The sequence below is a fragment of the Protopterus annectens genome, chromosome 3.part1, assembly GCF_019279795.1.
Source record: "Protopterus annectens isolate FY-2018-M chromosome 3.part1, PAN1.0, whole genome shotgun sequence".
In the NCBI taxonomy this organism is placed as follows: Eukaryota; Metazoa; Chordata; order Ceratodontiformes; family Protopteridae; genus Protopterus; species Protopterus annectens.
Window position 1 is genome coordinate 43,488,222 of NC_056732.1, and position 24,675 is coordinate 43,512,896.

General features: G+C 45.6%; 1 protein-coding gene across 2 annotated transcripts in view; it reads left to right on the forward strand.

Annotated features, from left to right (window-relative positions):
* The window catches only part of ANKRD12 (ankyrin repeat domain 12), a 1,254,496-nt gene that overhangs the window by 1,069,067 nt on the left and 160,754 nt on the right, over positions 1 to 24,675 (forward strand). For both annotated transcript variants that reach the window (XM_044066536.1, XM_044066537.1), the window contains one exon: positions 13,720 to 13,818. In XM_044066536.1, the coding sequence (XP_043922471.1) occupies positions 13,720 to 13,818 (99 nt within the window). The remainder of the gene's footprint in view (positions 1 to 13,719; positions 13,819 to 24,675) is intronic.

Here is a 24,675-nt window from a genome sequence, read left to right on the forward strand (position 1 = left end):
GGTAAACCCATACAAGGAGTCTCCAAAATGTTACTTATTACCAACTTTCCTTCCATTAAGCAGGATAATTTTCAGCAACATAAAGTCCTAGCAAAACCAAAACTAAGTCACCAAAAGAAAATGACAGGATGAGAACTCTGCCAAACCTAACAAGATGGGTTCATTTCCCAAAAAAGGATTACCCTCTTCCAACCTATGACTATGCCAAGGTGCGGGACTGTCTTTCCCAGTTCCCCATCCAGGTACCCTGTATCAAAAGTTAGCTCTCAACATGGTAGCCCGGCCATCAGTAGTTTCTGACAAATGGGTACTCATTATTGTTGGCAGAGGTTATAGGTAGCAATGGAAGAAACTTCCGATTCAGTTCAAGCAGGTACCTTCCTCACCTGCTGGACCAAAGATTATTTCCTCCTATACTCTAGCAAATGCTGGACTCTGGAGTCATAGACCCAGTCCCTCCTTCTCTGAAAGGATGAAAGGTTTCTAGACCAGAATTTTCCTGGCTCTCAAAAAAGAGCCATCATGGAGACCGGTGTTGGACCTTTCCTTTCTGAATTGCTTTATCAAGGTCCCCGAGTTAAAGATGCTCACCCCATAGACAGTACTTTTTCTTTTGCCAGACCACTGCTTTATTGTGACCCTGGACTCTAAGGATGTATATTACCATATCTCCATTCCTCATTTCTTCAGGAGATATCGAGATTTGTTGTGTCTGGTTCGTCGGTTCATAGGTAGGTACTAGGCTATCTGTCTGAAGGCATTTATAAGCCTAGCTGGAATATGTTGGCTTTCGCCGCCCCCTTAGATTAATTCCCTGTGCCTCTGTCTAGCAGAGCCATTGAAGTGATGCCCGGGGTGAACTTTCTGTTTCCCATCCACTCGTCAAGGTTTCTCTTGAAGAGTGTTAGCGAGGAGTTCTGCCTAATGTGGATTGGAATGGGAAGTCTCTGAGACAGGAATCTATCCCTCCAGCACATCCTATTTACTGTTGTGGTGAGGTTTAGATACCTAGAGCATGTGGCTAGTGGGGGATATGGTTTTCTTTAGGTGGAGCATGTCCATCAGTTCTGGGTTGGACATAGCCTTGTATGTCAGGCATAGATCACCTCTGAGTAGGCGGTATGCAACCGAGTACAGCTGGAGTTTCTTCAGTCGAGCTGCATAGGGAATCTGTTTGAGGCCAGTGATCCTCTTGGTGAGGTACTTCTGTGCTGTTGCAGGTGTCTTGTAAGGTGCATCACAAATGGGGCGTTGTACTCTATGATGGGTCTGATGAGAAATGTGTAGAGGGGCACAATGACCTCTTTTGATCTGGATGCAAACCCTTTTGTGATTAGGTGGGCCACATAGATGGATTTTCTAACTACTTTGGCAGTGTGATTATCAAAGGAGAGATTACTATCTATTTGGGTCCCCAGATCCCTTATTACATCTTCTGTATTTAGGGGGCTACCACCTATGTGGCAGTTTGTGAGTACTTTGTTTTTTCCAAAGGGGTGACTATGCACTTTTTGGCATTTAGCTTGAGACCATGGTTTTGACACCAGGTATCTGTCTCAGTGAGACCCTTTTGGAGGATGTCAGTGTCAGCCAGAGAGTCAATTATAGCCCCTAGTTTGCAGTCATCTGCGAACTTGGTCAGCCATAGACCTCCTGTGCTTGCCTGTACCTCTGAGAAGTATATGCCGAACAGGAGGGGTTCTAGGACTGAGCCCTGGATAACTCCACTTGTAACCGGTTTAGAGTCAGACCTAACATCTGCAACTCTTACCATGTGGGTTCTGTCCGTGAGCCAGTTGGCAACCCGTCCCATGACATAGGGGTTTATGTTCAGGCTGGTGAGCTTGTCTATAATACCAGAATGGGGAATGGTGTCAGAGGCCTTTGCGAGGTCTAAGTAGGCTGTGTGGACCACCTTTCCCTCGTCTATAGCCTTGGTAACTGTCTCAAAGAAGTCCACCAGGTTTGGGGGGCATGATCTGCACTTTAAGTCGAACTGGGTAGGGTCCAGTGTTTGGAGGTTCCAAGTGTCTCTGTTAATGAGATCCATGATGATGCGCTCCATAGACTTGCAAACCAAGCTAGTCAGGCTTATAGGGTGATAGTTCCCAGGGTCTGTTGTGGCTCCGCTTTTGTGGAGCAGAATAACCATTGCCTTGTGCCACTCTATGGGCATGTAGCCTCTGGAGAGGCTGAGTTTGAACAGTGTGTTTAGGTGAGGGGTTAGTTCGTCTTTGAGCTCGTGTAGGATGCAGCCCTGGGGCATCATCCGGTCCCATTGATGCTGTGTTTTTGGCTTTGGAGAGGGCTGTTTTAACCTGAGTGTCTGTGATTTCAGGGCACTATATTCTTCTGGTATGGTTATGGGCCCTTTTGGGGGTGAAGTTTGCACTGAACCTGTCTGCCAGGATGTTGGCGATATCGGTCAGTTCAGTGTATTTTGTGCCATTCTGCATTAACTCTGAGCAGGTCTGAGAATTGCCACTTAAATTCTTGATATAGCCAAAGAATGTCTTGTGGTTATCCCTGGAGTCCTTGGCAATTTTTATTTCAAAGCTAGCCTTTGATGATTTTATGAGGGATCGTAGATTCTTGCTGATACTGATCAGGGAAGTCTTCCCTTCTTGGGATTTTACTCTTCTGTACTAGTTTCCTCCTCCTATTGTATAGATTGTTTATGGCAGGGATCCACCAGACTGGTTTCCTTTTCTTGGAGGAGTGAGTCTTGGTTTTGCTTGGGATAGCACGATCCATGCCATTCTTGTAGGTGCCCATAGAGTGCATTAGTAAAGGATTTTGCAGCTTGGGCAGTGTTATCCTTTAGCATGGGGGGTTTGAAACTTTCCACTTCGGTCTTAAGTAACGTGAAGTTTGCTTTTGAAAAGTTTTTCACAGTAGTTTCTTTAATTGGGAGTGGGGCCAGAATGTGGATATCCAGAGTGATTAGTTTATGGTCAGATCTAACCAGCAAGGGGTTGACCTCCGGTGTGGAACACTGGTCACCCATGTTGGTGATGACCAGGTCCAATATGTTGTCACTTCTGGTGAGGGTGTTGACCAGTTGATCCAGGGCGTTTGAGTTTATAAATTCTAGGAAATGTTGGGCAAGGGAGTTGGTACTGGAGTAGTTCTCCCAGTTAATGTTTGGGTAATTGAAATCACCCAATATCAGGGTGTTTGGTAGGACCTTTGTTTTCCAGTGTTTCCAGAAATGCAGAATGGGGGTCCTGGGACATGGTGGGTGATCTGTAGCAAGCTACTATTTGAATTGCAGTTTTACACGTTGTTAGTTGCACGTGGATGATCTCTGAAGCATTGTGCTGTGCCACTAATCTGGAGATGTGGGTGTCCTTGATGAATATGGATACGCCCCCGCCTTTTGTATTTCTGTCCCGGTTTTGTGGCCGAAATGTATGGTATGAATTGTAGCCTGGTAGTACTGGGGTGCTCTCTGGAGGCATAAACCAGGTTTCTGTTACTGCACATATATCAATTTTCCTCCATACTGAGGAGTGCCTCGAGTGCATACATTTCAAAATGTAGACTTCTGGTATTGAGTAGCATTGCCCTCAGTTTTTTGTTACTTGTGCTATTTACGGCGGTGGGTTTGTCTATTGAGCCTTGCCTAAAAAAGGCACTATGGGGGTAGCAAGAGCCTTGGCCAGTATTCGAAAGCCTAAGGGTGACCGGTGCAAGCTGTACTACAGGCCCATCTCCCCATGGTGAAAATTTAATGGTGTGTCCTGAATTGTTGGATCCAGCACCTACATTCCCTGGAATCTCAGTTACTAGTGCTGAGCTTCATCAGATAAGGGTTACACTGATGGAAAACGCAGTTGGTTATCAATCCAGTACTTCCTTCATCCCACCTGTTCTTGTGCAGTCGGTCCAGACAGATTCATCAGATTTCACGTGGGGAGCAATATCAATGGAAGTGCAAGTGCAGTTCACTTGAGGCCCAATGACGCATGGAACTACGTCAATATCAGGGAAATTGTTGCAGTGATCCATGCTTTGAAAGTCCCTCACTACTTGTGCACTCTGTGTCTTCTGGTGGTTACGGACAGCACCACAGTGGTGTGGTACCTCAACAAACAAGAGAGAGTACAAGGTGTATGTGCCAGTTGGCAGTGATGGCCTGGGAGAGCTGGCTTTACAGCATTCTCTGACTCCGTGTCACACATCCTGTCAGAGTAAAAAGTCATGGCAAGCAACCTAAGCAGATCCAAATGAGTGGCAGCTCAAGGCAGTGATGTTCCAGGATCTAGTCCAGATGTGAGGAATGCCTGAAATAGATTTGTTTGTCCTTTTTCAGTACAGACAGCCAGAGAAACTGTGTTCCAGACATCCTTGCATCATGTTTAGAAGACGGATGCATTCTCATTCCCTTGGACAGGAATGTTCCTGTAGGCATTTCCCCCTTTTCCACTGATTCCACAAGGTACAGAAAGAAATGCCAAAAATCATTCTGGTGACTCCCTATTGGTCCAGGTAATCTTGGCTCTCCTTTCTAATGTTATTGGCCAAAGACAATTGCCATAGACTTCCTCACACTCTGGGGTTGCTCAGACAGTCTTAGGGGTGACTGATGCACCCCAGCATGGAGCAGCTACAACTAACAGACTGGTAATTCAGTCTCGACTCCATTTAGGCACTTGTTTCATGAGGTTGTGCAGTAGGTGTTAAAGGAGGACAGAAAATCTGCTACTAGAAAATCTTAAGTTTTGAAACTGATGACGTTTTGTAAGTGGTGCCTAAATGGCAACAGAGGATCCCTTGAGATTGTCAACCCTCTGCTCTTGAAATATTTGTGTTACTTCAGGATGGCTTAGTGTATGCATCTGTTAAGATGCATTTAGTGTCCATCTGTGCTCGTCTGCCAATGAATCCCATTCTTCTGTTTGGTAAAACAGTGTATGAAACCCCTTCACAAGGAAATTCCTCCTTTGCGGCATCTCAGATACTATCTGAAGAAGTTGAACTTGCCACCTTTCGAACTTGCCTCACAGGGCCTCCTGCAGTTCTTAACATAGAAAACTGTTTTGCTTTTTGCTCTGACATCTGCAAGGCGAGTCTGTGAGCTGCATGCTCTCATGATGGAACAAACTTACATGGTTTTCCACAGGGATAGGGTTGTGTTACACACTAACTGCCCTTTCATGCTGAAAGTGATCTCAGAATTAACCTTCAAGTCAGTCTGTTAACCTCCCTGTGTTCTACCCAGAACTTAAGTTTAAGGGAGAGAGGATACTTCTTACCTTGGATGTGCATCGGCAGCTCAGGTACCACTTTAACAGAATGAAACCCTTCAAGAAGGCAGGGGTAGTTTGTGCCAGTTCAAGATTGAGTGATTTGCAGTGAGGCATGTAATATTTATTGGTGGTGCATTTAGCCACTTTGTTATAGCTTAATTTGAGTTTGGCTTTAACAGAAGCCGCAGGTTGATAAGGAAAGGGGCACCGTATAAGAAAGAGGGTAGGAGGTAAGTTGCTATGGTAACTTCTTTGAAGTTATTAAGAAAATGTTTGTGTGTATATATAACATGCCTATTTTGTACAAGTTTTTTTTTTTTGGTATGCATAAGATGTAACAGTACTTTACTCAGCAATGGGTTAAATATACAATAATCTTAATAAGCAATTTTGTACAGCAATTGTAGCCATTTGTATGACAAACCTTTGAAATGGTTGACCTCTCCAGCTGACAAATTCAGCTTTGAGAGTAACACTGTTTCATAGTTTAAAAGTTGTCTAGAACTTTATCAGAAATAGGACACCAAGTGCAGTGCCTGTCAGGGCTCCATGCTAAGCCCGCTACTCTTCTTTATTCATAAATGATGTCACTGATACTCTCCTCAGTAATAATATACTCATCTGACATAGTAATGCTTAAATTGGATAGATCTGTACCTCAGCCAGAAAAGACAGTGTAAGAGGATGTCCATCAGCTTTGCTTGTGGACATACTGAAGCAAATTGTTAGTAAACTCCAGAATATTTTCACTAATGTTTCGTGCCTCCAGCCACATTCTAATTATCACTACTGGATCTACTCATAGTGAGCTATATGTCTGGCTAATGCATTGGTAGTTCTCACATGTCTAATATCCAATATGTGTTCACTTACCCTTTTTCTAAAGCATCTGCAAGTTTTCCCAATGTAAAATTTTCTGTTGCCCCATAGGGCAACATCCAGGACATAATTTCAAGTTTTGTGTCATACAACAGATCAACAAGGATAACCAAGGAAGTATTCTTGATGTACATTTGGATATCTGTGAAATGAAGTGGCAGTTAAGATTAGATGCCACAAATTTTCCCGGGATTAATGACAGTATCAGCATAGCCCCGATATTAAAGCTGAAGCATATTTTAGGATAAAATCAATAGGAATGGCTTATTTGTTTTTAAATTTAGATTTTTATAAGGTATTTAATATTTTAGCATTTTAATACACATTGATATAATATATGTATATATGTATTTTAAGTTGTCATATATTATGTTTGTAATGAATTATGAATATATAATTACTGGTTTTAATTGATTAATTAGGAAGTGGGTGGATATATAAGGGAGTGTTGTATTTATGTAATTTGTTCTGAGGAAGTCTTTATGCTGAGACGAAACCTAGGTCAACGTTTTATTAATTGGAACTAAATATTAAACTTGGCTTTGGCCTTTTGGTACAACGTGGTTCTTGCTTGCATTTTGGATACTGTTCTCGTGGTCGGTGGTTGTTTTCTTAAGTTACGGAGAGCAAAGAATGTAGTAGTTGTGTAAGTTTAGTGCCCGTAGAAATGCCTTTAATGCTTTTTGTGTAGGCATGTTGCCAGTCCTAGCCTTTTTAATGAGCAGGTAGTTAAGACAGAGGATGGTTGCCATGCAGTGAGGATAATCCCGTGACCATGTTTTGGCAAGCATGCATATATGTGAATGTATGTGAAGAAGTTAACAAAAGAGCGCATTTAGTGCAACTTGCTTTCATTGTCCCAACATTTCTGTGGCTTCCTTTAGTATTGTTAACATGTTCTTTGGTCTGTTTCCTTGCCTGTGCCTTTCCCAGGTAATACAACGCACCACACAAATTGAGTTGCAGAATGACATATCCCTTTCTTCATAGTGTTTTAATTCCTCCTTTCTTGAGAGTTTGGTGAATCCATGTCATGTCTTCATTCATTTCAGATGTGTATGGCCATTACATCCTGCCCTTCTTCGTATTCCAATTCCCACCCAACCCTACCAGACTGGAAGTTGTCTGGACATCATCTGTCAACGTGGTGCCCTTTTTTGTGTACATTCTGTTCCATATCCAACTTTATCACTGATCTGTAAATGGAAATGCCATCTGTTTCCACCAAATCTACCATACAGCCGTTTCTGTCCTGCAGCTCAGTATCCTTTTGGCCTTCACATTGGTTGTTTTACACTGTCCACTGCATGGGGAAGTTCAGGGATAGTCACTTTTTCTTCCATAAATCCATTTCTCGTGCTTATGTTACTCTCATGATCTGAAGTAGTTACTTCATTTGCTCTGCAACCTGTGGGTATCGGATCCGACTTCGGATCCGAGCTGGCAGCTTACCAAGCTCCGAGCTCCTAGCTCCTCCCCCTACCCATAATCCCCTGCTACCAACCACATTACCTCAGATCGTTTTTTGCCACGGCTGAAGAAGCTTTCCCTTTGAAGAGCTCCTGGCTGGGTGAGATCGTTTCTATCATAACTTCACCTAAAGTTTCAAAAATCGTGTGTGTGTGGTAGTAAACCTTTTTTTCTACCCCTTTTTAGTGCTAGTTTAATTTTTTCTGGTACAGTTAGTTTTTCTTTTGTCACTCCCCCTCCCCCCTTAGCGTTTGGGTGTGTGTGAGTGTTTAACCTGGCGGAAGGGCCTAAGGCCATTTTTTCCAAATGTACTGAGTGTGGCCACAAGCTTTCCCCAGCTGATGGCCACACTCAGTGCGTTTTGTGCCTGGGGGCAGCCCATCTTTCAGAGGCCTGCCAGATCTGTGCGGCCTTTAACCCCCGGGCACTTCGGGAAAGGAAAAACAAGTTGATCCTGGCGGGAAAGCTCCCCCAGGAGTCAGCTTCTTCTTCCTCTCCCGTTAGGGCTCCGGCTGCCTCAGCGGCCTCGGCGCCCTCTGTTCCCTCAGCTCAACCCGGGACTCAACCTCCCTCTTTGGGTTTGAGCTCTGGGGAAACTAGTGCCTCCTCAACTAAGGAGAAGAGGCACAAGGATGAGGGACATAGATCCCATAAAAGGCAGGCCGAGTCTCACCCCTCGGCTCCGCCAGCAAAAATAGCTAAGTCTCCTTCGGGGGTCTCCGGATCCTTCTCCTCTCGGCTCCGTTCGCCTAGCTTCTCGCCGGAGCCGGAGGAGGAAGATCGGTCTCCCTCGAGGTCGTCGAGGCGGCCCTCCCGGCTCGCCTCGCCTCGACTACCTCTTCCAGGTCAACCAAAAGCATCTCCGAAGCAGATATAGATCGGATGATGCGTCGGTTCTTACAGACCCAAATGCAGATGGGGGTGCTCTTGCCTCCCCCCTCTGGGGGGGAGTGCGGCTCCCATGTTTGCCCCGATCACTCCTTCTCCGACTCATTTTCGGATCTCAGAGTCATCGGATCCGGGCCCATTCGGACCCAGGGATTTGTCGGCGCCGATAGTGCTGGTCTCTTCGATGCCGACTATGCCCTCGAGCTTGTCGGATCCGAGCTCTCGGGGCCGAGGGCTGAGCGTCGGATCCGAGGGAGTTGTATCTTCGGAGCTGTTGGCTTCGGAGCGCACCTCTCTCTCGGTGCCGACTGCTTCGGCTCCGACCCCGATCCCTTCCTCGGAGCCGAGGAGATTGCTCTCAGAGGCTGGCGAGGGTGATTCTCCTTCGGATTTTGAGGTAGTGGAGAGGGTACTGTCGAGATCCTCCAGATCCCCGGTTCGGGCTTCGGATCCACCCGTACCCCCACTGTATGAGGGTCTGTTTTCCATCATCCAACCATCGGGACAGCCTGCCCAAGCCCTCCAGCTAGTTCCTGTGGAGGAACAACAACCCGTGGACGAGCCCTCTTCGGATAGCCCCACCGAGGAGGTTCCTCGGAAACGTCTGTGTAAAAGGAGGCACCTGGACTCCCCCGAGTCAGTTACCACCGACACGGACTTAGATGATAGGGAGGGTTCCCCAAGGTCACCCCCTGAAGATGTCTCCTTTGGAGACATCATGGAAATATTGCATATTAGAGGGGGGTGGTCTGCCCAAAAACCTTCCCTTGATGAATCCGTGTTCCTGGAGCCGTTTGAGGCAGGCCCATCTACTTCCTGGGTGTCCCCTCCAGCCAACCCCCTGGTGGACTTAATTACCACCAGGGCATGGAAGGAGCCCGACACCGTGGAGCCAATTCCTAGGCATCCCGATAAAATACTGAGTCCCCCCACAGATGGGCAATCATGGGCCAAAGGATCCCCTGTTGATGCCATGTTGGTGGCGGCGGCCACCAAGAAAGAACTCACTCAGGACAGTTCTCTGGTCCACCCGCCAGATAAAGAATCTTGAGCGTTGGACCGGATTGGGAAGCGGATGTTTGCTTCAGCGACCTTTTCTATAAGGGCGCTGAACTATATGGCACATACCATCAGGCTACAGCGAGACTTGATCAAGGAATACGCTGCAGCCCCCCCGGAGTCCATGTCGGTCGGAGACAGGAATGTGTTTACGACACGAATGGCCACTCTGAAATCCATCTCCAATACGTCTATGCGGCTCCTCTCTCATGCTTTGGAGGAAGCCGCTAGAGCCAGCGGAGTAGGGGTCGTCTTACGACGTCACGCCTGGCTCCGTCTTTGCGACTTCGCGGATCCCTTCAAGGCGTCCTTCGCGAACGCCCCCTTTGACGGTTCTGCTCTTTTCGGCAAGACCGTTCGCGATACGCTGGTCCAAAGCGAAAAGGACGGGAAGACGCTGTCTGCCATCGGAGTCCGCTTCTCTAGTCCCCAAAGATCCTTTCCCAGGAATCAGAGGGGACAAAAGAAGCTGTGGTTCCGCAAGTCTCAGCAATCCCATCCAGCTGCGGACCACTCGTCCTCTAGAGGCAGAGGAGGGACAAGGTGGACGCCGGCCCAGAGGCAGAGGGGGGCCTCGTAATTTCAGGTCTAGAGAACATTTCTCGGACAGACCTGCGCAACAGCCCTGAGGGCTTGCCCGACTGTCCCTCTCTGGAGGCAGTCGGGGGGCGGTTGACGGAGCACCTGTCAAACTGGGAGTCCCTTACAACGGATCGATGGGTGCTCCGTATCATTTCCAGAGGTTATTTCATTCCTTTCCTAAATCTTCCCCCCAAAACCAGATGCCTCCCCGATGTCCCACCTGATCAGAAGGAGGCAGCGGCTTCAGAGATTTTGAAGCTGCTAAGAAAAAGAGCCATCCAGCCCGTCCCCCCAGATCAGTCCGGATTGGGTTATTACTCAAGGTTCTTTTTGGTGCCAAAGAAAACGGGGGACCTCAGACCCATGTTAGACCTTTCCACTCTGAACCTGTTTATACCCAAGGAAAAGTTCCAGATGGTCACTCTTCAATCTATCCTCCCCCTTCTGTGGGAGAACGACTGGATGTGCTCCATAGACCTCAAGGATGCATACTACCACATCTTGATGGACAGATGATCCAGGAGGTTTCTCCACTTCCGGCTCAGAGCCAGTCATTATCAATTCAGGGTTCTTCCATTCGGCCTCACCTCAGCCCCCAGAGTGTTTACCAAAGTCATGGCGGTGGTTGCAGCCCACCTGAGACTTCAGGGCATTCAGGTCTTCCCGTACCTAGACGACTGGCTCCTTACCGCGACCAACAGGCATCAGCTCTCTGTAGCGAGAGATTACGCACTGACTCTAGCCCACAACCTAGGCATTTCAGTAAACCTGCAGAAGTCCTACCTGTGCCCCACTCAAGCCCTGGAATTCATAGGGGCCAGGTTGGATACTCGAATCTCTCGAGCTACTCTAACATCAGTCAGACTGAACAGCTTTTTTTATCAGGTGTTAGCCCTTCTCCGAAGTCCTTCTCCTCCAGCGGAGTTAGTCCTGAAGGCACTAGGGTCTATGGCAGCAGCGATCGGTCTTTCCCTCCATGCCCGTCTGCGAATGCGAATATTACAATGGACCCTTCAAGTCAAGTGGTCCCTCTTGCTCTACCCGTTGAACACGCCGATACCGCTGAGCAGAGTTTGCAGGGACTCCCTTCTTTGGTGGTTGCATGTGCGAGAACTCAGAGAAGGGAGGCCTTTTGTGACCCCCCCCCCGGTCGAAGCCACGTTGACCACGGATGCTTCTCGCCTCGGGTGGGGGGGGGGCATTGTTCAGGCAGATCCGTTCAAGGCACGTGGACTTCCCTAGAGACCGCATTGCATATCAATGTCCTAGAGATGAGGGCGGTGCTTTTGGCGTTGCAAGCTCTCCGTGACCTTCTTCCCCTGGGGACTATTGCGATCCAGACAGACAACATGTCTGTAGTCTGGTATATAAACAAACAGGGAGGAACCAGATCCTACCCCCAGTGACGAGAGGCCATGAGAGTTTGGGAATGGGCGATCTCCACCAACCGTTTTCTGGTAACAACGCACATCCCGGGACGTTCCAACATATTAGCGGACAAGCTAAGTCGGGTGCTTCTCACTCCGTACGAGTGGTCTCTGAATCCATCTGTTGCGAAGCAGATCTTCCACAAATTGGGTCAGCCTCGCTGTGATCTTTTTGCTTTTCCTTTAAACACAAAATGCAGCGAGTACTTCGCAATAATTCCCCCCAGAGGGGAAACCCCCAGAGATGCTCTAGTCCATGCTTGGCCTCCCGGGCTTCTTTATGCTTATCCCCCCCTTCCACTCATGATGAAATTCATTCAGAAAGCCTGTCGGTTGGGGAGCAGAGTTATCCTCATAAGCCCCATTCTGGCCTCGGCAGATCTGGTTCCCCTTTCTGCAGTCTCACAGTGTGGCTCCTCCGTGGATTCTGGATCCCAGTCCAGAACTGATCTCTCATCCCGCGGATTGCCCAACACCGAACCTGGTCAACCTCAAGCTTGCGGCTTGGCTGATCCAGTTCCATTAATGGCTAGGACTCCCGGTATCTCATCTCCCGTTAAGGCCATTCTGGTTGCGGCTCATAAGCCATCTACCAGAAAACTTTACAACAGTAAATGGAAACGTTTTTCCATTTGGGCCAAAGATAAGGGCTTGGACCCATTTACTGTCCCTATTCCGACCATCCTGGACTTCCTCTCGTTGATCTTTCGACAGGGAGCAAGCGCTTCTACGGTTAAGGTGCAATTGGCGGCCATCTCCCATTTTCATGTGGGTGATGGCATAGGTTCCTTAGCATCTACAAAGTTGTGCAAAACCTTCTTACGAGGCATCTTCCTTTTAAATCCACCGATAGTCTGTGGTTCCCCCATGGGATCTCACTCTAGTCTTGCAAGCCTTGACGAGTCCACCTTTCGAACCTTCGGCCTCAATTCCATTGAAGTTCTTGTCATGGAAAACAGCCTTCTTAGTGGCTATTACTTCGGCCAAAAGGGTTTCAGAATTACAAGCCTTGTGTATGAAACCTCCTTACCTTATCTTTCACAAAGATAGTTTCCCTCAGGACTAACCCGTCTTTCTTGCCTAAGGTTGCTTCAGAAGCAAATATAAATCAATCGATAAATCTGCCAGTGTTTTTTCCAACATTTCAGAACAAGGGAGAATACACATTACACAAATTGGATGTACACAGACAGCTGCGTTTCTACTTGCATAGGACTAGAGAGTTTCGCAAGTCGGACCAGTTGTTTGTCTCGTATGCAAAATCAGCCATGGGTAAAGACATTTCCAAAGTCACTGTAGTAAATTGGATCCGTCAGTGTATTATTCAGGGGTATATATCGTCTGGCAAACCAGCCCCGGTTAGTATGCGTACTCATTCTACAAGATCTGTAGCCACCTCAACAGCCTTCTGGTCTAGGGTTCCAGTGGACGACATATGTTCAGCTACTTGGTCCTCTTCTCATACGTTCATTTCTCATTATAAATTAGATGTGATTTCGAGAAGTAGGGCTTCTTTTGGCTCCGCGGTGCTTCGGAATATCCTTCCGTAAGGACCACCCAGGTTCTTATAAGGTAGCTGGGGACTCTGTCCCACAGGTTGCAGAGCAAATGAAGTAACTACTTCAGATAAAGAAGTTATGTGCTCACCATAACGTTCCATCTGAGGTAGGTACTTCATTTGTCTGCAACCGACCCCCCTGCCATCCCCAGAACCTTTTGGGATTTTCTGATCACCTTTGCAGTTGATTTTTCGTGTTTCCAGGTTGGTAAGGCAAAAAAAAACGATCTGAGGTAATGTGGTTGGTAGCAGGGGATTATGGGTAGGGGGAGGAGCTAGGAACTCAGATCTTGGAGCTTGGTAAGCTGCCGGCTCGGATCCGATACCCACAGGTTGCAGACAAATGAAGTACCTACTCAGATGGAACATTATGGTGAGTACATAACTTCTTTTTTTTCCCATTGCTGCCAGGTAGTACAGAAGGTTACACTGAGCTTTGCATGTAGAAACCTTGACAAGATTGAAAGTTGCTGTATCAGAATGTACTGTGATTTTTTTTTTTTTTTTTGCAAGCATGCCAACATTGTGTAATTATAACTACCAAATGACATGATTTACGTAACTCGCACAACTCATTTTTTTCAAAAATATCAATCTATTTCAGATTACACCTCCTCCATCATTGTCAGAGCCACTGAAAGATTTGTTCAGACAGCAGGAACTTGTGAGGATGAAACTAAGATTGCAACACAGCATTGAACGGGTAAGAATAGCTTATTTTGTATCATGAACTTTATTGCTGTCTTGCAACCTTTTCAGAATTATTTTTCCATACTTTGTTATCTGGATATTTTATAAGTGTTCAAATGGTTCAATATTTTTAACCATTGCACATCTTTATGGCTCAGTCTTCCAGTTATCAGACTGTGGATACCCCCGATACGTATTTAGCAAGCATGTATTAGGGACTTGTGATTGATACCTTAGAAATTACTGCCCTGTGTAACATCAGATCCTACTGTGCCTTTTGTAAGAGATTTCTCTTCACTCACTGTTTTAGAAATTTCACTGATTAGTCTGACAGTGTAATTAGCATTTAGCTAATCTAGTTGTAAGATTTGAGCATTTAGCTAATCTAGTTGTAAGATTTGAGCAGTTACATGTTTCATGTGTAAATTTTCACTCTTCTGTTTAAGTTCCTTATAATTAAAAAAAAAAAAAAAAAGAGATTCGTAGTCATTGCTTACACTCCAGTCTCATTTTGCCAAGTTAGTATTTGATTTAAAATGCTTAATTTGGTTCTTACAGTAGTGTTAGTTAACATAATACCAGGGACTCAGAAGTGACCGATTCTTTCAGTTTTGTGTTTACTGTCTACATTATTGTTGAATTGTACCCCCTGCCATGTGCAGCCCTAACTACTGCTCCATTAAGCTATCAGTCAGGTTAGCATAACACAATTCCCTCTACTGTTGTACTTCCATGTCTTTCAGGCACGAAACAGGCTATCATCATTACAGATGCCTTTTTTTCTTTTTTAGCTTCTCTTTGGAAGTTTTGATATTTCAATGTTTGTATGTTTTCTTCAACAGTAAATAAAGTAAATATTTTTTATAAAAATATTGAATGTTTTTTATGCAGTATAAAAGCTGCAACTGTGAAACAAGCATGTTCTGAAGCTTGTTTGTGGAACTTAGTTTAGCAAAAAAAGTTTGTGTATTTACTAGTATCACAAGGGACAGAGGGAAAAGTTTCAGTGAAATTTGATTGATATGTCTTTCAGACATTCTTCATTGTCTGCAAAACCTGTAGTAAGCCAGGCAAAATAATTGTAAATACCTCAGCACTTTTAGGGTGCTAGTAAACATTTATGTCCCATCTAGAGTCATACAGTGTACTTTTATGTTATGAGAAAAATAATGTGTGCATTTGTGATTTCAAAGTTTTTTTTCATCTAGGACATAAGGACCCATTTTGGTAGTGCTATTAATGGCACCTGATTGGGGGGGTCTATCTCATAGCAGTAATCAGTCTTTCTCCTGGCATAATGTGGTGGTGCTTATCTTATGGCATGTACAAATAAGAAAAAATACAGCAAAGTCAGGAATTTGGCCTGATTTGATTGTAGCTAGTTCTTTCATGCTTCATATGGTGGTTGTATCTGTTCTGAACGCACCTTGCATTTGAAATCGGGTAACTAAACAAGTGCAGAAAGGGGTAGTTTAACACAGAAAACTTAAAAAAAAATCATAATAAAAGGAGTACAGTGATTCCACTCTGAAATTGGGTGGAAGAATATCCTTTTTATAGTGAGGTTCATACGCATGAACCTACCAACCACAACAAACTGAGGTTCATACATATCAAACTTTATTAGCAAGGCTGTTTTCATGTAGAGAAGCCAGCACAGAACTGCATCAAAAACCAGCTAACAGCTTTAGAAGTTCTTAAAGCATTTTGCACTGCCAAACCAATGAAAAACAAAAGTGTGGCAGCACAAAGTGTCTGGCAGTTTTAAAGCTGTCAGTTTGGTTTGAGATGCATTTTCTTTCTGGATGCTCTCTGTGTCGGCTGTAAATGTATAACAGCTTTTAAAACATCAACTCATGCTGCCACACTTTTAGTGATACATAAAACTCCTACGGACTGCAAAGAGTAATGATCAGGTCTCTAATGCTTGTTGGTGTGTTCTAGAGGCAGATTCAAGAAGTTCACCTTTTGTAAACATCTTGAATTTGTTTCTTGAACACAGTAACAGGCTGTGATCAGCACCCTGATCTTAATATTCTGTAGTTCTAAGAATTTTAGTTTTACCGTTGGATTTGACAGTCGGAAACTGGCAAAAGAATACCTGACGTTAAACCTTGATTTTTTTTGTCTACATGTAGTACATTGAGGAGTGCAAATGATTTTCCCATACACACCCAATCTCAAACTTTGATGTGTAGAAAAGTTATGATGTTATGTTGTCCCTATCTCGCCTTCCTTCCTTGTTGTTTGGGTTCGGAGCCGATCCTCGGCTCTGACTCGGCCATACTCTAAAGCTTGAGAGCTTCCACCGGCTCGAGGCTAGACCCTATCCCATCATGCCTAGCACTAGTTACCCAGATCTAGTTTGCTGCTTGAAGCTTCGAGATTGCTGGATACTGGCTCAGGCTAAGTTTTGAATTTTCTTGTTATTTTCTGTATTTAGATCTTAATATTTTTTCAGGAATCTTTCTGTAGATTAGTAGTATTTGTTTAGAGATCCCTATCTCCGTTTTCTACTGGTTATTATTGTTGTTTAGGCCGTGTTTTTTCTTTCAGGCCTATCCCCACTTTCAAATCCGTTTTTTCTTAGAGGATTCCCCCTTGTTGTTAGCCCGTTTCAGTTAGAGGGCTTCCCTTTATTCCCTCCTTCTACCTTTGTGATAAGGAGTTAGCTGTTTAAGTTAGAGGCCCTCCTCGGTTGGGGGAGTTTTTGTTTAACTTAGAGGCTCTCCCCTTTCCATTACCTTCCATTTTTTGCTGTTTAAAAAAAAAAAAAAAGTTAGATATAGTGTTGTTGTGATTATTGTAGAATTGTAGATTTCTTCTTCTTGATATCTATACCTTCAGCGTATTGTACCTATAATGTATTGTGCTTATTGCTGTTTGTGATAATGTCCAAAGAAGCACCCAAAGAATCCAAACCTTCTGGATTCAAAAAGTGTTGACTCGTGCTCCCAAAAAATGTCCCTGACTGGACATACGCGTTGTGTTTGTCTGGGACCCATGCACCTGCAGGACTCGTGTTCTATTTGGCATGCTTTCAGCACCAGAGTCCTGCAGGAACACAAAAACAAGCTTATTCCGAGAGGTTTACTGAAAGGGCCCTCTGACACTCCAGTGGAAGGGAATCAGGCTAGTAAACCAGGAAAATCCCCCAAACCAACATCTCCATCCGTTCTGACCTCGGAGCCGTCGAGACACAGAGAGAAATCTTCCAGTTCATCAGATCCGAAACCTCACAGGTCCAACAAGACCTTATATCCTGCAGTTCTGTCAGTGTCCTCAGAACCGTCTAGGAGTCACAAAAGGACTAGATCTCCTCCTTTGGAACTGGTGCGGTACACTCCACAGTCACCACTTCTACAGTTTTTGGCGGGCAGTCACCAGTCTTACACCGGCTCTCATCAAAATCTTATCAAGCCCAGTCCGTATGAATGTGGAGACGACTACTTTACCCCCCAGATTGTCCATTCCTCCTTCAACTCATCTGAGCTCAGAGCCCGAGTGCATGGAAGTCATTGTGGTGGAACCATTGGTTCCAAAAACCTCTGGTGTCTCTGTTCCAACATCTGCTCCAATCTCCTCGATACCTCCTTCTGTTGAGGGATCTGGGAGCCGACACTCCCTTGTTAGCTCCGAGGGGGGGGGGGGCATCGGACCCTTGTCCGACCCCACTCTCCCTCTTGGAGCTTCGGCGCAGGTGAGCTCTGCTCCCACATCGCCCTCGGAGCCATCGCCGTTGGTGCTGGAGAGGCCTCTCGACTCTTCTGAGATGGGGACCCTCTCGAGTCGGGAACGTGGTGTCTTCAAGGTGATGTGTGCTGTCCTCTCAGGCAGCTCCTCCCGCGGTTTCAGCTACTCCGTCCCCACAGAGCCAGTGTCTTCCCTCTCTCCACCCCTCCTTTCTAAGTGTAGGGAACCAGTGCCCCAGGACGCCCCATTGGGTGACCCCCCTCCTTCCAAAACCTTCCCAGAGCATCCCCCTGAGGAGGTCCCTCGGAAGAGTACATGTACGAGGAAGCATGTGGACTCCCCTGAGTCTCTGACATCGGACACAAACTTGGAGAACTCAGAAAGGTCCCCACGGTCCCCCTCTGAGGATGTCTCATTCTCGGACATCCTGGAAATCCTCAAGCAGAGGGTGGCTGGAAGTCCCTTTCTCCTTCTGAGGACAAGTCCATGTACCTGGATGCATTCGGTCCCTGACCTCCACCTCTTGGGTGTCTCCATCCTTTGACCCGCTGCTGGGGGTAGTAAGTCAAAAGGCGTGGAGCTCTCCGGAATTGATAGAACCAGTTCTGCAGAGGCCCAATAAGTTCATAACTGCACCAGATGACAAAACGTTCCTAACCAAGGGTGTACCAGTTGATGCTATGGTGGTGGCGGTGGCCACTAAGAAGGAATTAGCAGAGACTTCTACATCTGTCCATCCGCCGAACAGAGTCCCGTACAATGGACAGATATGGGAAGCATGTCTTTTCTTCAGCGGCCTTTACTGTCAGGTCACTGAATTATCTATCCCATTTCACCCGACTTCAGAGAGATCTCCTGAAAGAGCTAGGAGATACCCTACAGGATCCTACAGCTGTGGGAGTTGCAGATAAAACTGCTTCTCAGCTTACGACCTTATCTTCGGTAGTTAACTCCTCTATGCGGCTCATCTCCTATGCAACCGATGGAGCGACCAGGGCTGCAGGCACAGGAGTCGCCTTATGGAGACATTCCTTGGTGCGCCTTTGTCAATTTGCAGAGCCTTTCAAGTCCTCCTTTACCAACGCCCCCTTTGATGGCCCGTCATTGTTCGGGCTCAAGGTAGAAGAGACTCTAACCAGGTGCAAGCAGGATGGCAAGACTCTCTCTGCCATGGGAGTATGTTTTTCCACGCCTTCTAGATCTTACCTTAAAGGTAAAAAAGGCAGAAAAATGTGGTTCCAGAAATCCCAGGGAACTTCGCCTAATGCACGTGGTGATTTTTTTTCCCCCTGGGGCAAAGGGGGGGAATAATAATGGGAGATGCTGCCCTCACGGCAGAGGGGGTCCGCAGAGTCAGGGTGACAAAGATATGTTCTCTGGTAGGCCCTCTCAGTACTCCTGAAAGGGGGGGGGGCACCTGTCCACCTCTGGAGGCAGTCGGGGAAAGATTGTCACTGTATACAGAAGCCTGGCAAAATGTCACAGAAGACACATGGCTACAGTCAGTAATATCCAGGGGATACAGTATTCCTTTCTCCATACCACCTCTTCCCCAAAAACAAAAAGCCGTCCCAGATTTGCCACCCAGTCTAAGGGAACAAGCAACTCTAGAAGTTCAAAAGTTGCTAAGAAAGAGTCATTCAAGAAGTCCCTGCAGACCAAATCAGATCCGGAACTTACTCAAGGTTCTTTTTAGTACCAAAGAACACTGGGTAGTAGAGGCCCATTTTGGACCTCAGCAGACTCAACAGGTTTGTCAACAAGACAAAGTTCTGGATGGTGACACTGCAGTCCATACTTCCCTTTTTAGGAAAGGACAATTGGATGTGCTACATCGATCTCCAGGATGCGTACAACCATATCAAGATGGACAGGTGATCCAGGAGATTTCTTTACTTCTGGCTGGGAGCCAGTTACTACCAGTTCAGAGCTCTGCCCTTCGGCCTCATCACAGCACCCAGGGTGTTCACCAAATGTATGGCAGTAGTCACGGCTCATCTGAGGCATCTAGGATTCTGGGTGTTTCCATATCTGGACGACTGGTTCCTTACCTCCACCACCGAGCATCGACTAACCGAGACAAGGGACACCAAAATACTCCTCTGCTCCCAGGTAGGCATCACTATAAACTTGTTGCCCTGTCAATATATTACATTTATAGGAGCAGATCTCAACACCAAAGACATGATAGCAAAATTGCCTCCAGAGAGGGTGTCAACCATTTGACACCAAGTTGCAACTCTGGGAAGAAAAGGGGTCAAGCAAGATTTCTTCTGAAAGTCTTGGGCTCAATGGCAGCAGCAATAACACTAGTTCCCTTGGCATGTTTCCACATAAGGTTGTTGCAGTTGCTCCTGTTTGCTGAACGGTCCATGCAAGATCTTCCCGTATCTCACGAAATTGTCATCACGGAGACCTGCAAGACGGACCTAAAATGATGGCTTTAGTCCACCCAGTTGATGATAGGCAGACCATTCGTCCTCCCCCAACCACTGGCCACAGTGACCATGGACGCTTCCCAGATAGAGTGGGGGGCATTCTCTGGGACAGACTGTTCACGGAACTTGGCAACAACACAAATACCATTTGCCCATAAATGTCCTTGAGATGAGAGCGGTGCTCCTGACTTTGCAAGTACTTCACAGCTCTCTTCCCACTGGGACGATTGCAATTCAGACGGGCAAAATGTCTCTGGTATGGTACATCAAAAAACAAGGCAGAATCAGATCCTACCCCTTATGTCGAGAGGCCCAAAGGGTTTGGCAGTGGGCGATGTCCTCCCAATGCTTTCTGATCGTGATGCACATCCCACACATCCCAGGGAAATCCAACGTAATAGCGGACAAGCTAAGCAGGGCTATACTTATACCTTACGACTGGTCCCTGAGACAGGACACTGCAAACCAGTTTTTTCACAAGTGGGGCCAGCCTTGCTGCGATCTTTTTGTCACATCCATCAATGTCAAATGCAGCAGTTATTTCACCCTAGTCCCCCCACTGGGACAATCACCCAGGGATGCACTCGTTCACGATTGGCCCGCGGGACTTCTGTATTCCTTTCCCCCAATCCCTCTGATTTCCAAGGTTCTTCAGAAAGCAAAATTGGTGGGTTGCAAGCTAATCCGCATTATCCCCTACTGGCCTCATCAAATTTGGTACCCATTTCTGTGGCCCCATCTTCTGGAGGAGCCTTGGATCCTGGACCCAGCTCCAGATCTGCTGAAACATCAGTCGGGCACACTTCATCCTTCTATACAGACCCTCAAGCTGACAGCTTGGTTCCTCCGTTTCCCGATGATAGGCAGAAACATCAGTCGGGCACACTTCATCCTTCTATACAGACCCTCAAGCTGACAGCTTGGTTCCTCCATTTCCCGGCTTAGCCAGGCTTCCTGACATCTCCCCAACAGTACAACATATTCTCATTTCCTCTCACAAATCCTCTGTAAGGAAACTGTATACTAGCAAATGGAAACGGTTCTCTTGTTGGTCTGTGAAAAATAATATTGATCCTTTTACTGCACCCATTTCAAAGATCCTAGAATTCCTCGCTGAAACTTTTAACCAAGGAGCAGCAGCAGCAACTATCCGAGTTCAATTGGCTGCTATTACCAACCTTCATGTGGGAGAAATGGGTTCCAATGTTATGTCCCACAGGCTATGCAAAGCTTTTCTGAGGGGTAATATCCTTTTGAGACTCCGAATAAAAGAACCACTTCCCTCCTTGGGATCTAAATTTAGTCCTAGCTGCCTTGATTCTTCCTCCATTCGAACTGGCTAGTTCTTGTACTCTAAAATTTTTGACTTGGAAAACGATTTTTGTGATCGCCAGAAGGGTATCAGAATTACAAGCCCTTGCCATTCGTCCCCCTTATTTAATTTTTCACAAAGATAGGGTCTTTCTTAGGACCAACCCCTCCTTTCTACCAAAAGTTTGCTCAGAGTTCAATCTGAATCAATCGATAGAACTTCGTGTTCTTTCCGAACCATGGCACCAAGGCAGAGTATAAACTTCACCAACTGGATGTTCATTTGTACAGGAATCAGGAGTTCAGTCAATCTGACCAATTGTTTGTATCCCTTGCAGAAAACAAAAAGGGAACTTCAGTTTCGAAAGTAACTTTATCAGAATGGATTTCAGATACCATTACTTATGTCTATAACTCACAGAACAAACAGCTACCAGGAAAAATTTGAGGACACTCGACCAGGGCCTTGTCTACCTCTACTGCTTTTCAGGCCAGACTACCCTTAGACTCAATTTGTGCAGCAGCAACGTGGGTTAACTCCCATACCTTCATCACTCAGTACAAAGTAGATGTGGCCTCCCGGAACAGGGCATCCTTTGTTCCACGGTCCTGAAGAGTATATTCCATTGAGCCACCCAAAAAGAAAGTGCTGGGGATGCGGTCCCAACCAACAGGAAGGCGAGATAGGGACAACATAACATAAAGAAGTTATGTACTCACTATACCGTTCCATGTTTGTTGTCCTTGATCTCGCCTTCCTTCTTGCATTCCCCCCTCCTTCCCCCTCCTGGAGGATTGAGAGGAGTTATTCATCTTTTGCCATATAGACCTTGATTCCATTCCTGCCTTATGAGTTGGATAGAATAAGAGTTTCTACTTATAGCTTGATGTTTTTTTTCTTTTATATGTATGTATGTATACACACACACATATATATTGTTATATTTGCTTTTAGTTTATATATCTGCATATTGTGCTCGAATTTTAGAATACAGCCAAGTCAGAGCCGAGGATCAGCTCTGAACCCAACCAACAAGAAGGAAGGCGAGATCAAGGACAACAAACATGAAACGTTAAGGTGAGTACATAACTTCTTTTTTTACGAAGAAGTTAAGTGAAGAAAGTTTGGAAAAGAAAGGTTTTTTTTTACCCTGAAGGAGATTGCTTTCATACCTTTGTTGGGCATGTGTCTGAGGACTTTGAATACAGCACCGAGGAGCTGTCCGAGGAGAAACCATTCCTTTTTAATAAGGAGACATGCTGACTGGGGCTTTGCCAGAAAGTTTGCCTTTGTCTCCATTCAGTTACAAGAAAAAATAAGTACGCTATGCTAAAGTCCAGACGTACTCAGAGCAAAAGTGAATCCAAATAAAAAGTAGCAGGACACTGCTGGAGTAAAAACACTGTAAAAAGCTTTATTACACAAAAAGAGGTTAGAGCTTTCAGGATAAACCCTTCCTCAGACAAAGTTCAAGGTAATACAACAGCCATATTTAAAAAAACATTTAATGGCGTAAGACTGGGTACAAAACTACTTGGTTTTTTAAGTTGAGGATGGTTCACTTCATTCTTATCAAACAACAGCTTTAACATGGCATTCCTACAGAACAACATTAAATCAAAGATAACATCACTATACACACACATCCTACCGGGTACGAAGGTTAAGCCTTTGTTAAGGACATTTAGTTCTTCTAAATTTAGCATATAGCTAGATAGATTGTATACAATACCAGCATGTAAATAATCAGTCATTGGAGTGTCCTTCTCCTCTTGTCCACAATTCTGTCCTCGCTGGAGGACCTCTTCCATGCCCCTTTTTTCTTTACTGGGGCCGGAAGATTCCCCAAAAAATGCATGGCACCTTGGCCTACCTTCGGACGAGCTCCTGAATTGTTAGGACAGCCTTCTGCTGCCTCAGATAAAACAGATATTTCCTTTCCCAAAACGCCAGTTACTACTACATTTGAAAAAGCAGTGTGTTCCCAACATGGTCGGGAGATATCGACTTCCTTGGATGTAGATACTCCAATGTGTTCCTCCTCTACTGCACTGTCGACATTGTGCAATTCTTTATCTGTAATTGTATTGGGAGGAGAAATGCTGGCAGCGGTGACGGTTACAGCAGCAGTTGTAGTTGGATGTTGGATCCTGGACCCAGCTCCAGATCTGCTGAAACATCAGTCGGGCACACTTCATCCTTCTATACAGACCCCCAAGCTGACAGCTTGGTTCCTCCATTTCCCGGCTTAGCCAGGCTTCCTGACATCTCCCCAACAGTACAACATATTCTCATTTCCTCTCACAAATCCTCTGTAAGGAAACTGTATACTAGCAAATGGAAACGGTTCTCTTGTTGGTCTGTGAAAAATAATATTGATCCTTTTACTGCACCCATTTCAAAGATCCTAGAATTCCTCGCTGAAACTTTTAACCAAGGAGCAGCAGCAGCAACTATCCGAGTTCAATTGGCTGCTATTACCAACCTTCATGTGGGAGAAATGGGTTCCAATGTTATGTCCCACAGGCTATGCAAAGCTTTTCTGAGGGGTAATATCCTTTTGAGACTCCCAATAAAAGAACCACTTCCCTCCTTGGGATCTAAATTTAGTCCGAGCTGCCTTGATTCTTCCTCCATTCGAACTGGCTAGTTCTTGTACGCTAAAATTTTTGACTTGGAAAACGATTTTTGTGATCGCCAGAAGGGTATCAGAATTACAAGCCCTTGCCATTCGTCCCCCTTATTTAATTTTTCACAAAGATAGGGTTTCTCTTAGGACCAACCCCTCCTTTCTACCAAAAGTTTGCTCAGAGTTCAGTCTGAATCAAGTCGATAGAACTTAGTGTTCTTTCCGAACCATGGCACCAAGGCAGAGTATAAACTTCACCAACTGGATGTTCATTTGTACAGGAATCAGGAGTTCAGTCAATCTGACCAATTGTTTGTATCCCTTGTAGAAAACAAAAAGGGAACTTCAGTTTCGAAAGTAACTTTATCAGAATGGATTTCAGATACCATTACTTATGTCTATAACTCACAGAACAAACAGCTACCAGGAAAAATTTGAGGACACTCGACCAGGGCCTTGTCTACCTCTACTGCTTTTCCGGCCAGACTACCCTTAGACTCAATTTGTGCAGCAGCTACGTGGGTTAACTCCCATACCTTCATCACTCAGTACAAAGTAGATGTGGCCTCCCGGAACAGGGCATCCTTTGGTTCCACGGTCCTGAAGAGTATATTCCATTGAGCCACCCAAAAAGAAAGTGCTGGGGATGCGGTCCCAACCAACAGGAAGGCGAGATAGGGACAACATAACATAAAGAAGTTATGTACTCACTATACCGTTCCATGTTTGTTGTCCTTGATCTCGCCTTCCTTCTTGCATTCCCCCCTCCTTCCCCCTCCTGGAGGATTGAGAGGAGTT